The 13,717-nt window shown below is 39.7% G+C and overlaps 1 protein-coding gene across 1 annotated transcript in view; it reads left to right on the plus strand.

Annotated features, from left to right (window-relative positions):
* Nucleotides 1-837: 837 nt before the first annotated feature.
* The window catches only part of PTPN14 (protein tyrosine phosphatase, non-receptor type 14), a gene marked incomplete at its 5' end in the record, with an annotated part of 38,130 nt that continues 25,250 nt past the window's right edge, over nucleotides 838-13,717 (plus strand). Inside the window, 7 exons of the mRNA XM_009868315.1 lie at nucleotides 838-935; nucleotides 3,132-3,199; nucleotides 5,884-5,954; nucleotides 7,658-7,745; nucleotides 10,003-10,088; nucleotides 12,713-12,800; nucleotides 13,524-13,606. Of these exons, the coding sequence (XP_009866617.1) occupies nucleotides 838-935; nucleotides 3,132-3,199; nucleotides 5,884-5,954; nucleotides 7,658-7,745; nucleotides 10,003-10,088; nucleotides 12,713-12,800; nucleotides 13,524-13,606 (582 nt within the window). The remainder of the gene's footprint in view (nucleotides 936-3,131; nucleotides 3,200-5,883; nucleotides 5,955-7,657; nucleotides 7,746-10,002; nucleotides 10,089-12,712; nucleotides 12,801-13,523; nucleotides 13,607-13,717) is intronic.

A 13,717-nucleotide genomic window follows, 5' to 3' on the forward strand; every position in this document is an offset into this window, starting at 1 on the left:
GCCACCATCCATCCACCTGGTTATGTCTGCACCAAAAGTTGTAAGCTGATGGACACGAAATTATTGTATTGCTGTAACTCAGCTGTGTAACGAAGCTTTCTCCACTGGATTTCAACCTGGCGTGCCGGAGGGACTGGTGCATATCCCAGCTGCTTTGGCCAACTGTGCTATGGGTCTGGTCCAGTTCAGCAGATGGGGACAGTAACTTGTTAAGCTTTTTGTGGAAACCTTGTTTGTCTTCATCTACTGTGTTGCAAATGTAAAGTGAAATGTGTGAATTCTCTTGCTGTGGTTAAAACTAACATAGTTTGTCTTGTGATTAGTTACTGCAGATCAGCAAGTATGTGATATTAGAAGCTGATTTTCCTGGATTAGTGTGTCTAAATCATCCTTTGAAATGAGAGATGTCAGTCTAAAAATGCTTTTATATGGGTCTTAGTTGAAGTTATGTTAGAAGGCCAAAGTATATTGGTAAAATTCCGTTTCTTCTATCAAAAAGGTGACACAGGAGCAAAACTAATAGAATAAATATGGAACACACTTTTTCTGGATTGTCAATTGCATAGTCTTCAGCAACCTCTGCAAAATTTATGTGGTCTAGGGAACACAAATTAGAGCTTTTTATTTTCCTTTTCATCCACCTGGCAGCATTGCATATGTAGGGATCATATCGATTTGTTTTGATAACGCGGAACGTTCTGAAGCCAGATTCAGTCTGCTGTTTAACAGCCTGACCTGTTTGTGGCGAGTTTCCCTTGCTTTCAGCAGTCTTTTTTTTTCTGTAGAGAATGTACAGACATAGAAATGTTTTAAATTGTGCTCTTTTCTTGTTTGTAGGTATCAGTATTACCTGCAAGTGAAAAAAGATGTTCTTGATGGCCGGTTACTTCCTTCACTGGAGCAGGGAATTCGATTAGCTGGATTGGCAGTGCAAGGTAAGGTGACGTGACCTGATAGCCCTTTTTACAACATTGACTTTTGTGGTTTGTTCTATATGTTGACTGGGCACTAAGGCCTTCTGTGACTCCTACTGACAACAGCTGGATTTTCTATTGATTTAAAAGTGCATAGGTGGACTACTCGTGATGAAACACTCACACCCTCAGTGAGGGGAATGAAGGACCGCATCACAGTGTTCATCTTTCCTATTCCTAAAATTCGTGTAAGCAAATCTGAACAGAACTCCAATTCTTCCAACCTCAACCACGGAGTACTTTGCAGTAATGAATTTGCTTCGTGTTCTCTGGTTAGAAATGCAATTACATCAAAGAGCATAGCAGCAGCTTTAATTTTGCCTTTAATTAAAAACTCATTTTGCAGTGTAGTGCTAAGTGAAGTATGAAAGAACGCATGACCATAATTACGTGAGTTATAAATAAATAAAACTACTTCTTACAATGTGATTTTTCTTCTGAACCTCCTAAGGACATCAAGAAAAGTGGGATTATATAAGGTATAGGGGCAGAGGAAGAAGCCCTGTGTTTGGAGTAAGTATGTTTCAGTCTATCCATGACCTTGGGCATGTCCTCTGATGACAGGGAAGGGGGAAGAATCTATATAAATAGCAAACATGAAGGTCTGACTCTTGAAAATTGAAGGTTCAATGGAGAGTAGTACTAATATGATCTTAGGGCAGTAGAAATTCCATTTTAGTATCTTTTTCTTTTGGTTAAAAATTGAAGAAGTGTTTCCTGTCAAATTCTGATTTTATTTTTTTTTAATAAAGGAAAATACATGTAGACGATTCCACACTGAATCTTGCAGTTTAAGTAAATGAAGTTTTTCCCGTGTGCAAGTTAAGACTGAATACATACTGAATATATTTCACTGGTCCTGTAGTTTTGGAACTTTTGCTAATCTTGAGTGTGAGTCAATCTTTGTAGCCAGTTTGAAGTAATCACTTTTATTCTGAATTTTCTACATAATCTATTATATTTCAAAGACCGTTTCATCAGAATGCTATAGCTAATCGTTTGCTTTATTCCTGACCTTGTATTACTCCCTTTGTCCTTTTCATGTGATGCAACTGAAGATATTTGAAATACTTATTTTTTCTAAACTTACAGACTCTGTTTCATGTCCATTTTGATTTCTTTCTGTTTATGTTAAAACATAACTCTGAGGTGAAAACAAAATGAAACTGCATTTTTGGCATCCTGCAATAAATGAAATTGTCTAGAAGCTTTGAAAGAATGTTTAGATAGTATGATTTATGGTGGGGATTTCCAACTTCTATAATATGAGAATCTTGTAGATGGCGTTTGATCCAGTTCAATTAATATAAAATAAGAACCTCCTGGCAAGATATTCTTTTGATATGAGCTGTTGTGTGTTTAGCAGATAGATAAATATAGACTTTGTTTTGTGTTTTTTAATGTAGTTTAGCCCTTAGGAAGCATTTTCAAAACTCCGTGGTTTCAAGGACATTTAAACAGCCTGTCTTTAGACACATGTGAGTTAATGTGAGCGTGGAGACGAGTGTCTCCTCTTAAGTAGATGTAGCAGAAGTAGAAAAGCAAGTAGAAAGGTATGGGTGAGTCAACCAGTCTGACACAGTGCCTATACTGTTATATTGACTGTAGAACGATAAAACCTCCCCTTACACCCTCAAACTGTATTGGTTGTTGATAATTTTTAATAGAATTGGCTAGTGGATTTTAACTTCCTAGGCTGTAAAATTAAGCATCTCTTGTACTAGAACCATAGCAGGGGTAGGTTAATTATTTATTTTTGGGGGGTAGGCAAGGTTGGAAATATTGGAGAAACAAAAGTGTGCACCATTCTTAAAGAGGCTGAGCAGTCCTATCCTTGTTAGATGGTGATGCTAGTTCAGGAAGGCTACCAAAAAACGAACTTTTGCACTCTTGATGGTTAAGCATTGCAAATGGTCATAGTATTAGGGATCAAAAGAGAGAAATTGCTTGTTGGCTGTTATTTGATCTCTGGTAATAACACTATTATTTTCAGACATCCATGTTAAAAGCTAAAGTACAAGCAGAAATCTTTGTGTGCTGGATTGTGGCTTCAGAGAGAACTCGCCCCCTTGAAATTAAGCATCTATGCGAAGGTTGAGTGTGGTCTTAACATGTGTGGAAAAGTGCTAAAATGAGTAATTGTGTTGTTTCTTCCAGCTGGTTTTGGAGACTATAATCACTTTGAATCTCATGACTTCCTCCGAGAATATGTCTTGTTTCCTATGGTGAGTTCCTTATCTCCCTCTTTTGTGGTCTTTGAATAATTTCTCCATGCATCAGAGATGACCTTGTTGATAACAGAGTAAAAGCACCAGCACTGAAGTATTAATAGTGGAAATAAAATTTAATCCCCAAAGCCGGCAATGTACTTGATTGTATCTGAGAGAATAGGTGCGATGGAAATTTAGTCTTTTTTCAGTTGCTGTTAAGCCTCCACTAGGGACAGGTATCAACAAAAGAAATGTACTTCTGTGGATCAAAAAAGAATTAGCAGCTATTAAAAAAGGTGTGTATTAGCCATACTGCATTTTTGGTAACATGGCATAACAAGAGGGAATGTGGGCTACTGATGTAGTAAATGTTGAGTCACAGGAAAAACCATGCAGCCTTTCCTCAAGAGAATGTGAATTTCTGTCAAGTGACCCTTAGGCTAAAATGAAGCATGAATCGGGTCTTCTCAAGATGTTCAAGAGGGACTATGCTGTAACTGTGTTTTAAATGTACATTGGAAACTAGCAAATGAATGCTAAGGGAAGTGTTTAAGGTCGCTGATGACGTTAGAAACTGGTGATGAATGCCAAGCACTTGCAATCCATGACATTGAGCCTCTCTGGGAGGATGGATTAGAGACAAAAAATACGCCTGCTGAAGTTAAGGCAGGCTTTATCTTAGATGAACAAGTCCATCTGCACAAGTCTTGAGCGTAAGCTTCATAAGATATAAAAGATCATGGAATTCTTTGAAACCAGAAAAAAATAAAACAAAATTGGAAGTGGGGTGGGGTTCCCATGCCCTGCATGTAACTGCCTAGAAGTTAAGGCATCTGGTTTCCCTCTGCAATTAGTGGAGCAGTAGAAGAAGGATGATTCATCTCACTGTAATTTGAAGACTTGAGAAAGGCACTTCCAGAAGCATTTCATCCCAGTTACCGGCACTCTTTGTACAGGAACTGTACTTTTCTAGTCCAAAAGGTGACAGCTGCACAGGCTCTTCAAGTGAAAGTGCAATTTGGAGCCAGGTAGACAGAGGTTGGTACCACCTGAACAAGCGAGTCATCAGGGAGAAACGGAATTAATGAATGTCTAGTGATCTGACTATGCCGAGTATGGCTAGAATGTGGCTTCAGTATTAACCTTTCACTAAGAGACTTCTGTTAGCCTGACTAGTGGAGCAGGATTTCTTTGGTAGGCCACCTTTGTTTGTTGATAAGTAATTCACAGTCCTGTGTAGCTGATGGCTTATGATTGCATACGATGGGAAAGATGCCTGCAAATATAACCAGAGAAGTGTGTCAAGCTGTCACTTTGTAAATCCCTGAACTTCTCTAAAGTTCTTTTGATATACTGATATTATTTTTCTATTCAGAAAAAAAATAGAGGAGGGTTTAGAACTCTAGATGAGCTTTCAGATGGTTAATTTCTATGTGGCTCATCTCCTAGAACCTCAGTTTTTGAGTCTGCTGCCTACAAGGTGTTGTGGTCAGCTCTCTTGTTTCACATGTGCTCACTTTGTGGTATCTTGCCTTTAACCCGTACTACTGTTGCTAAATTTAACAAGATGAGCAAAGCGTCTGCTTCCGACAGTCTTCAGAAGCCTACTCTTAAGTGCTTCTCTAAACATTTCTTTGACTACGTGTTTTTTTCTTTTCTGGAGAAGAGAGCGGATAATGTAATAGTAAATATTTCACTGCAAATTCAGTGACAGTTGCAAAGTGCTGCAGATATAAACCAGTCCTGAAGCAATTAGGAGGATTTGAGTGAATCTTGGGCATAGAAAGAGCCTTCAACAAGAATGTTGCTGTAAATTTATTAGTGAATTGAGCTGGTGGATGAGGGAGGGGCAGCTACATTTGTACTGTTTGATCTTGTGAGGCTACAATGTGTGTCAAATAGCATTTCTTCAGCAGTGAAAAGAACAAAGTTATTTACACAGTACACCCCACAGGTGTGTAGCTGTGCATAGGCATGTACCATGCCATTTTTCATTAGCACGCTACCACTTTCACATTTTTTTGTGGCAGAAGCAAATATCAGAGGGAGGGCCCTGTTGAGCAAGAAGCAGGCAGTATATTTAAGTACGTTACGTACAGCCTTAAGGCTTTTTGAAATAAAAATAAGAACTTTGAGGTTTTGCAAGAAAGGATTTTCAGCTTCCTCTTCCCCTCAACTTGAATTTATGAGCAGATTTCCTTTATTAACTTTCTCCAAGTTTTTCCAGAATTGTTGCTACCACACAATGTTAAAATTTGCAGAAGATAAAAATTTCCACTCAGAAATGTGTTGCAGGCATAGAGTTCGTTTTATTACATAATTGGAAGAGGCAGCAAAACTTTCAATCCCTTTTAACTAGATTATCTTTAAGGTCCCTTCCAACCCAAACCGTTCTGTGATTCCATGATCTGTGCTCTATAAAGCACCTCACCCCTATTTTTAACAGTGTCTTTTTAGCCCCACCCCACCCCTCGAAAAGATCTGAAAAAAATCCGATGTGCAGGTCGTCCTTGCACATTTTTAGCTTCCCATGCTCTGAATTTTCAATGTGGTAGGTGAGGAGTTCTCCCTCTGTAACTACTTGTAAGTGCATGAACAGGGAACAGTCCTGAAACATCTGCCATCATAATCCCTGTGTTGCGTTTTGTTGTCTCTCTCTTTGGATGACTAGTTTTTGATGCTACTTCATATTCTTACAGGATTGGACCCAGGATGAAGCTGTGTTGGAGGAGCTAACTCAAAAGGTTGCTCAGGAGCATCGAACTCACAGGTGAGCTTGACATGTTAGGGTTTGGGTTATTTTTTTTGGTCATCATCCTCCTAACACTTCCCTTCCTCCCCATCTTTTTCTGTCAGGGATAGCCTATCTTTGTGACACGATTATGCTCTGAGTCACTGGATTTGTAGTTTGTCTGTGATAAAAAATTATCTGCTCCTTGTCAACATAAAATGGCCAAGGAACTTCATCCCAAATAAATTATTTGCACAATAAACTTTAATAAGCATGAGTAACACTATTTGTTCTATGTAACAGACTCCTTTTTCTTCTTGGTTTCATTTAAATCTTGATGGTGGCTTGATCGGAATGGTCCAGGGGTCTCTCTGAGGACTATCTCTTATTCAAGAGAGAAAAGGAAACACATGCTCTCAATGAAACGGAAATGAAAGTATCAGGAGTAGTTGGGTTTTAAGTCATACTCTGGAAAAGGTGCAATATGGTGGTATTAGTGAACTGGGAGTGTATGTATTAGTGCCTGGGTACAAATCCCTGCTGTGTAAGCGACTTCTCTCGTGTCATCCAGGTGTTTTGGTAGTGGAAATGTTCACACTTCTAGAGTGCTGTGCTTAGAAAAATAGCAGTGCCTGTACATCACTGGGAATAATATTTTGTGTTATGAGTTTGCATTTAAAGACTTATTACGTGAAACACGAAGGGTGCAGCACTCCCCATTATATGACAGACAATGGTTGCAAAGGGGCAAATAATAATGTCTGAGTCTAAGGCCACTCTCAGTCCGAGTTTCAATGCAAGCTTGTGCCTTTGATGCAACCAAAGGGTTAGCTTCCAGGCTGGCCATGAATAGGCCTGGTTCTGTTCCCTCTCTGCCATGGGCTGCTTGTGTGATCTTGGTTAACTCTCAGACTTGAAAGCAAAGATTTCCAACCCCCGCTGTTCTCTTTAGTGCTGTTTCTGCAACACAAAGAACAAATACTTACCCTCAGTTCAGCACATAGATCGCATTCCACCCTTTTTCTCTCCCTCTTTCTCCCAAGTATTTGTCTGGTTCCTGTATTTCTATTCCTAAGCTGTGGTAAGGAGGAGCAAAGAGAAGAAACATTAGTAGTGGCCTTCTTTTGGAGTAACCTGCAATGTATTCTGACCTGCTTTTGAGAACTGAAATCTGTCTGAATTCCTGAGCTGTGACAGGAGCATGTGTAGACAAGTGTCTAAAAGTTTTCAGCTGGCTTGTTCTCTGTTATGAAAGAGAATCTGCTCAACATTTGGACTGAGTGCCTGTCATTGAATAGCCAACTTGAAAATGTAGGTCTTCCCTTTTAAGTCGTTTTAAGAAACTTCAGTGGATTTGGATATTATTTATGCAAATCAGGATCCATATGGCTCAAATTTGCCATTCAAAATTAAATATAAACTGATGCGGTGGCCTAATGATTTAATAAAGCCTGGAAAACATTTGATGTGTGCAGAAGAAACTGAGTAACGTGATCAGTTCAGTTTGTTCTTCCTGTAATTTGAACTGTGCTTTGTACCTTACCTTAGCAACATCTAGTAAAATTCTTCCCCTTGCTAATTAGGACCCTAATGTTGAAAGTCAGTTTTGTGTTGTGCATTTCCAGGCAGAATCTCTCAGAGTGTCTTCTAAAATGGTTTGTGAATCTTCCTTTTTTTCACGATTATTTTTTGTATGTATATGATATTGAACCGTTTGCTGCCTTTTGTTACTCTAATTGCAGTGGCATTACAGCAGCAGAGGCCGAGCTAATGTACATCAATGAAGTGGAACGCCTTGATGGGTTTGGACAGGAAACTTTCCCTGTGAAGGTATGTTAGTGTGTATTATAAGGGAGAGGTTTCTTCATGAATCTAAATGATGCGGGAGTCTGCAGTGACCTTTGGGACGCTTGCAAATTGTGTTTGTCCACAACAGAACAGGATCTGTGTCACTGCTGGTGGTTTGAATGGACATTAAATCCCTTCAGGGATGGGGACAACACCACTGTCCTGAGCAAGAAGATGAGACTTTTTCATTGTCTGCCTAAGCTTGTATTTACAAAGAATTCTCTTTCCTTAGTTTCTTACACATGTGTACAGGTGCTCCACGCCATTGAGGGATGGTTTCAGGATTTATTATGTATTTGTAGTCACATTCGCTTCAATGGGAACCCCTTTCTGCCATGGATGTTCTGCCTGGCCTTATGGAGCACATGCTCCCCTGGTAAAGTTGTACTGAGAAACTGAAAACCGCTGTTACCAACATGACCTGTTCCTCTTTACAAACCAATCCAGCCACTGTAGGCGGTGGACTGCTAGAAATTTTTCTGCTAAGGATTACTTGGAATTGGAAACCAAACCAGCTAAACAAAACCTCACACCAAAGAAAACCCCCCACAATAAAACTCTTTCTGCTGTAGTCAAAATTGATCCTTTGGGAAATCTCAAAATTGACCTGAAAGGGAGGAGCTGAATGGCAAAAACCTCCTGCTCAGCAACAAAAGTTATGAAATGTTTTTTGCCAGTGAGTTAAATCAATGTTTTTCCTCAAACTAATTTGGATTGATGCTGCCTGTTGCTGCAAAGGATTTCTGTCTTGAAATTGTCATTAGTTATTATTGCATGTCAGTAAGATAAGTGTGGTTAGTGGGCTGGGTGCTCTGCAAAATTGCAGGTTAGTCTTACCCTTATATCAAAGAGCAGCATGCTGGCCTTGTGGACAACTAGAACTACATTCAAATGGAAAAAAATAAAAGATTTCTCTTTATCGTTCCTGTTAGAAAATTATATTAGAAATATATTTCTCTTTCTGTATAGATATTTGAGTGTATACACACAAACAAACGTACAAACACATACATTTTCCCCAACGTTTCCCGAGTCTCTTTGCCTTCTAAAACTGCCTTTGGGACAAGGCAGAGGAGTGTGGAGTCCTCTAATCAGGCCACGCTGACAACTGTCAGCTGTGAGACCACCGCTCACTTGTAGTATGTGTGGGAGAACGCTGGCGCAGAGGCTGGGGCTTGAAAATTGGTATCTGACTTTTGTTTGCAAAAGGCCTAACACTTGGTAGTTAGAAACAGGTAGTTTAGATAATTACAACAGGTAGTTAGAAACTTAGCAGATACTCTCTTGCCTTATGGGAATAAAGAACAGCAAGGTCAGGAGAACAGCTCTAATCTGCTCTATTAAAATGCAAGGATGCCTGGTGGTTTCTAGAATTTGCTCATGCATAGGGCATTAACTTCTCTCATATCCTTTCTTCTAGCAGTTCTTCTTAACCACACTCTGTGTTAGCGTGATTTTTATTTACCACTTTAAAGTGTGAATCAGTTACTCTATATGTAGCTGAGGGGGAGTTGTTTTTGTTTATAAATATAGAAAAACATCTTTGTTGACAGCATTAAGCTTTTGTAGCAAAAAAAAAAAAAAGAAAACAAACCATTTTAAAGAAAACAACTGATGGCAAAAGGGAGCAGGAGTATGTGGTTTTCAAACAGGAGCCCGCAAGGAGACATGTGTAGGGACAAAAACAATAGAACTTCTGAAAAGCAATGCAAGGACAGTGGGCATTGTGGTGTGTGTAGATGAATATTTTATCCAATAATTGAAAAACAGTAAAGGATGTATCTATATAGAGATACAAGTACTTTCTGAGAGGGATTCCATCTCCAGATGTGGTTTTCTGAAATCTCTACAGGTTTTCACAGATGACTGGGGAAATACCGTTGAGTGTAAAAGAGAACTGCTGCTTTTGGTAGTCCCATGGGCTCTAGGTAGCTCGAATCCCAGTGAGAGGGAATGTGGGTTATTATACAATGAGTACCAGTTGGTGGAGTGTGTGTTGTTTGACAGCCTTAGGCTCGTTTAGCTTTCATCTGTTCTCACTAATCAACAGAATGAATCCAGTTCAGTGCTAACTGTGTCAAAAATCAGAGTCCAATCAAGCAGCAAAATACAGGTTAGTTGAGGGTTAATCCTGCATTCATCCTGAAGAAGGGCTTCTGTTTGGTAGTTCAGCATGCATTCGTATGTGTGTATTGGCTGGTTTCTTTATTAAACTAAATATATTATCCTTTCTCTGCAGGATAATCATGGAAATGACATACACCTCGGTATTTTCTTCATGGGAATCTTCGTAAAAAACAGAATTAGGACAACTGTGATTTATAGGTAAAAGCTAGGGTATTCTGTATTTAAAGCGAGTTTCTTTTCAGAGCTCTGTGTGTGGGGTTTTTTCCTTACTTCATATGTGACTTCAATAGTGCCAGTCCTCTAACTAAGGAGTAGTCACCTTGCTGTTTTCAGGATTGGCCTTTTGGCCGTAAGAGATGTGATAAAGAATAATTTCTGATGTCTGTGAATGGGTTTGATGGCACGAAAGATGTAGTTGTCTGTCATGTATCTTGTTCTACTTACAAGACTTTGATCCCTTTTCTTTCTTGCCTTTATGTCTGCTGCTTTGATGCCTCTGAATGCAAATCTGTTAAACCTCACAGTTGGCAGCCTAGGTGCTCAATGTTTCTGAAAATCTAGTTTCCATATTTAGGTGCCCCACTGGAATGAGAAAGCTGAACTTTCTCATTCCGTAATTTTGAAAATCCTGGTTGTGTCACTTAATTGTTTGCTGTTTATTTTGGTTATTAAGAATGACTTAAACCTTTCCACTAACTTTCTTTCTTTTGTGGGTTTTGTTACTTCTTATAAAAGTTTTTTTCTATATGAAAATGTTTCTTCTATGTGAAAATCTCCATGATCCTAGGGAGGCTAGAGTTTCTTCTTTGCTACTGTTCTGGTGGATATTTCCATTACCATTGGTATTAACTTGAAGTGGATTTTTACTAGTCCTCATTAATAGCATATGAACATTTGTGCAGCCAAAAATTGTGTTTTATGAGGTCCACTGATTTTTGGTAAGCAGCTAAGGCTCGTATCAGACTCGAAGTGGAATGCTGGGGTTTTTTTGCCTTAAGAGGGCTTTCAGTGGTCATCTTCCAAAATGCTACAGCTCCCTTTTCCACACAGTTGGGACTATTTCTGTTTAACATCTTTATTGATGATCTTGATAAGGACATAGAGTGTATCATCAGTAAGTTTGCAGATGACACCAAGTTAGGTGGGAGTGTTGATCTGCACCAGGGTAGGGAGGCCCTACAGGGAGACTTGGACAGACTAGTTCGATGGGCCAATGTTAATGGTACGAGCTTCAACGAGGCCAAGTGCCAGGTCCTGCACTTGGGACACAACAACCCCATGCAACGCTACAGGCTTGGGAGAATGTGGCTGGAAAGCTGCTGGCAGAAAGGGACCTGGGTTTCTAACTGACAAGCAGCTGAACACGAGCCAGCAGTGTGCCCAGGTAGCTGAGAAGGCCAGTGGCATCCTGGCCTGTATCAGGAATAGTGTGACCAGCAGGAGCAGGGAGGTGATTGTCCCCCTGGTTGTCGGCACTGGTGAGGTCGCGCCTTTTGTTTGTGTCCGGTTTTGGGCATCTCGATACAAGAGAGATCTTGAGGTGTTGGAGCGCGTGCAGAGGAGGGCAACGAAGCTGGTGAAGGGCCTGGAGAATAAATCTTGTGAAGAGCGACTGAAGGAGCTGGGCCTGTTTAGTTTGAAGAAGAGGAGGCTGAGGGGAGACCTCACCATTCTCTACAACCACCTGAAAGGACATTGTAGAGAGGTTGGTCCTGGTCTCTTCTCACAGGTAATGAGGAATAGAACAAGAGGGAATGGCTTCAAACTGCAACAGGGTAGGTTTAGACTGGACATTAGGAGAATTTTTTTCACAGAAAGAGTAGCCAGACATTGGAATAGGCTGCCCAGGGAGGTGGTTGAGTCACTATCCCTGGGTATGCTTAAAAGTTGTCTAGATGTGGTGTTGGGCGATATGGTTTAGGGGTGAGCTTAGCAGAGTAGGATTAATGGTTGGACTCGATGATCCCAAGGGTCTTTTCCAGCCTGCATGATTCTGTGATAGCTGATGTTTTGCGTATTTAATTTTGAGAAAAAATTAGACAATCCTTTAACTGTGCTAGGTGACAAAAGCAAGAAGTTCCTTTACATGTAGAAATGATAGTTGGTGCTGGAATCCTTACTCTTTGCAAATATGCACTTCAAGCATCCTGCCATGACATGAAGAGGAATGCATGCTGCAAACAGAACAAACAAGTCCTTTCCATCCCCGTGAATTGCATGCAATGTACGCAAATGTCTGTCAGCTATTTGTAAGAAGATTATAACTCTCATCTTGGGTAACCTGACAATTACTTGGAAAAAAAAAAAAGATTGCAAACATAAAACCAGAGTATTAACATGGTATGCATAGCCTACATAACCATGTTGTCAGCTTAACCTTCTTTAGGAAGAATTAGCACTGGAGGGGAAGTTAGAAACAGCATTTGGAGAGGAATGGCACTATTTAAAAAATTATTAAAATTTCTAGTATGTGTGGCTAAAGTCAATCCATTCAAAAATGCAACAGTTCAGTAAAATGTTTGTCATTAATGTATTTTCAGTGTATCTTCTATTATGAATCTTCAAATTGGTGTTTTTAAAGAGAGCCTTAAATTCTCCTGCTTTGGAATAAGAGCTTAATATCTGCTTCTCCTTTAATCAGAGCATGACTTCCTTGTTTTCCTGACCATGTTTCTTCACCAAACAGCTACTGAAAAGCTTTCACATAAAAGGAGACTAATGTTGACTAAGGGATTCTTAATGTGTTTGTCAAATGCTTGAATGTATGTGTTGGCAAACTCTGCTGCATTTTTTTTACTCTGCTGCATTTTTTTACTCTACAGGTGGAATGACATTGGGAATATAGCACATAATAAGTCTTCAATTGTTCTGGAGTTGATCAACAAAGAAGAGAATGTGCTCTTTCACACAGTAAGAAAAAAGATCTAATCAGTGTCATTAAGAAAGCTGCTTATATAATAACAAACCTTGAAAAATCCACTTTCCCAAAGGGGTTCACTCACCATAAGCCCACCCTTTCCCGATAAGTTGACATTTTACTTTATGCAGAAAGAGAAATTAATTTCATTTAGCTAGAAATATTTGTATTCTTTTCCAAGAATCCCCACATATATTATGCTGGGAAGCTACAAAAGAAATGAAGTGCTTGTGAGATGAAGCATCCACAGTGCCACGCTATTGTTCATATTGGCATAAATATAGCAGCATAAGTAGTTGTGCAGACTGGGCATAAGCTACAATGTGTGCACATACCGGAGTTCAGAGGGCTGCAGTGCTGTTCTGTGCTATTTAAAATCACTCCACATCTCCCTGAACCAAGGCCAGTATAGAAACTGGACCAGCAGGCTTGAGCCATTTTTTTGTTGTTGTTGTCCCTCCTCCCCTCCTACTGTGACTTAGCAGAGAAGTGGCAGCATGTAAAGGCATGCTGCTGTATTTCGGTAACTCAATGCCTTGAATGCTCTTGAGGCCACTAGACATGTTCTTGGCAGCCAGATTCCGTACGTGACGGACCTTACCAAGCGTCACCACAGTTGGATTTTTAAAACTCTTCTTTGTTACTTCTTGGTAAGAATAACAAAATATGAATGATTGTATTTCCCCCCCCTCCCTGTTTTTTTCTTCTGTTTAAAGGATGATCTTGAAAATGCCAAATATATTTCACGGCTGTTTGCAGCAAGACACAAGTTTTACAAACAGAACAAAATCTGCACAGAGTGAGTATTTTTTCTTGAGAGTTGTCTTCTGACACCCTGCTTTGGAATTGATCTGAGTTTTGGCATGTCTGGTTTTGTTTGTTTTTTCTAGTCACTTGTGTCAGTTATTCT

This window comes from Apaloderma vittatum, unplaced genomic scaffold (assembly GCF_000703405.1).
Source record: "Apaloderma vittatum isolate BGI_N311 unplaced genomic scaffold, ASM70340v1 scaffold12534, whole genome shotgun sequence".
In the NCBI taxonomy this organism is placed as follows: Eukaryota; Metazoa; Chordata; class Aves; order Trogoniformes; family Trogonidae; genus Apaloderma; species Apaloderma vittatum.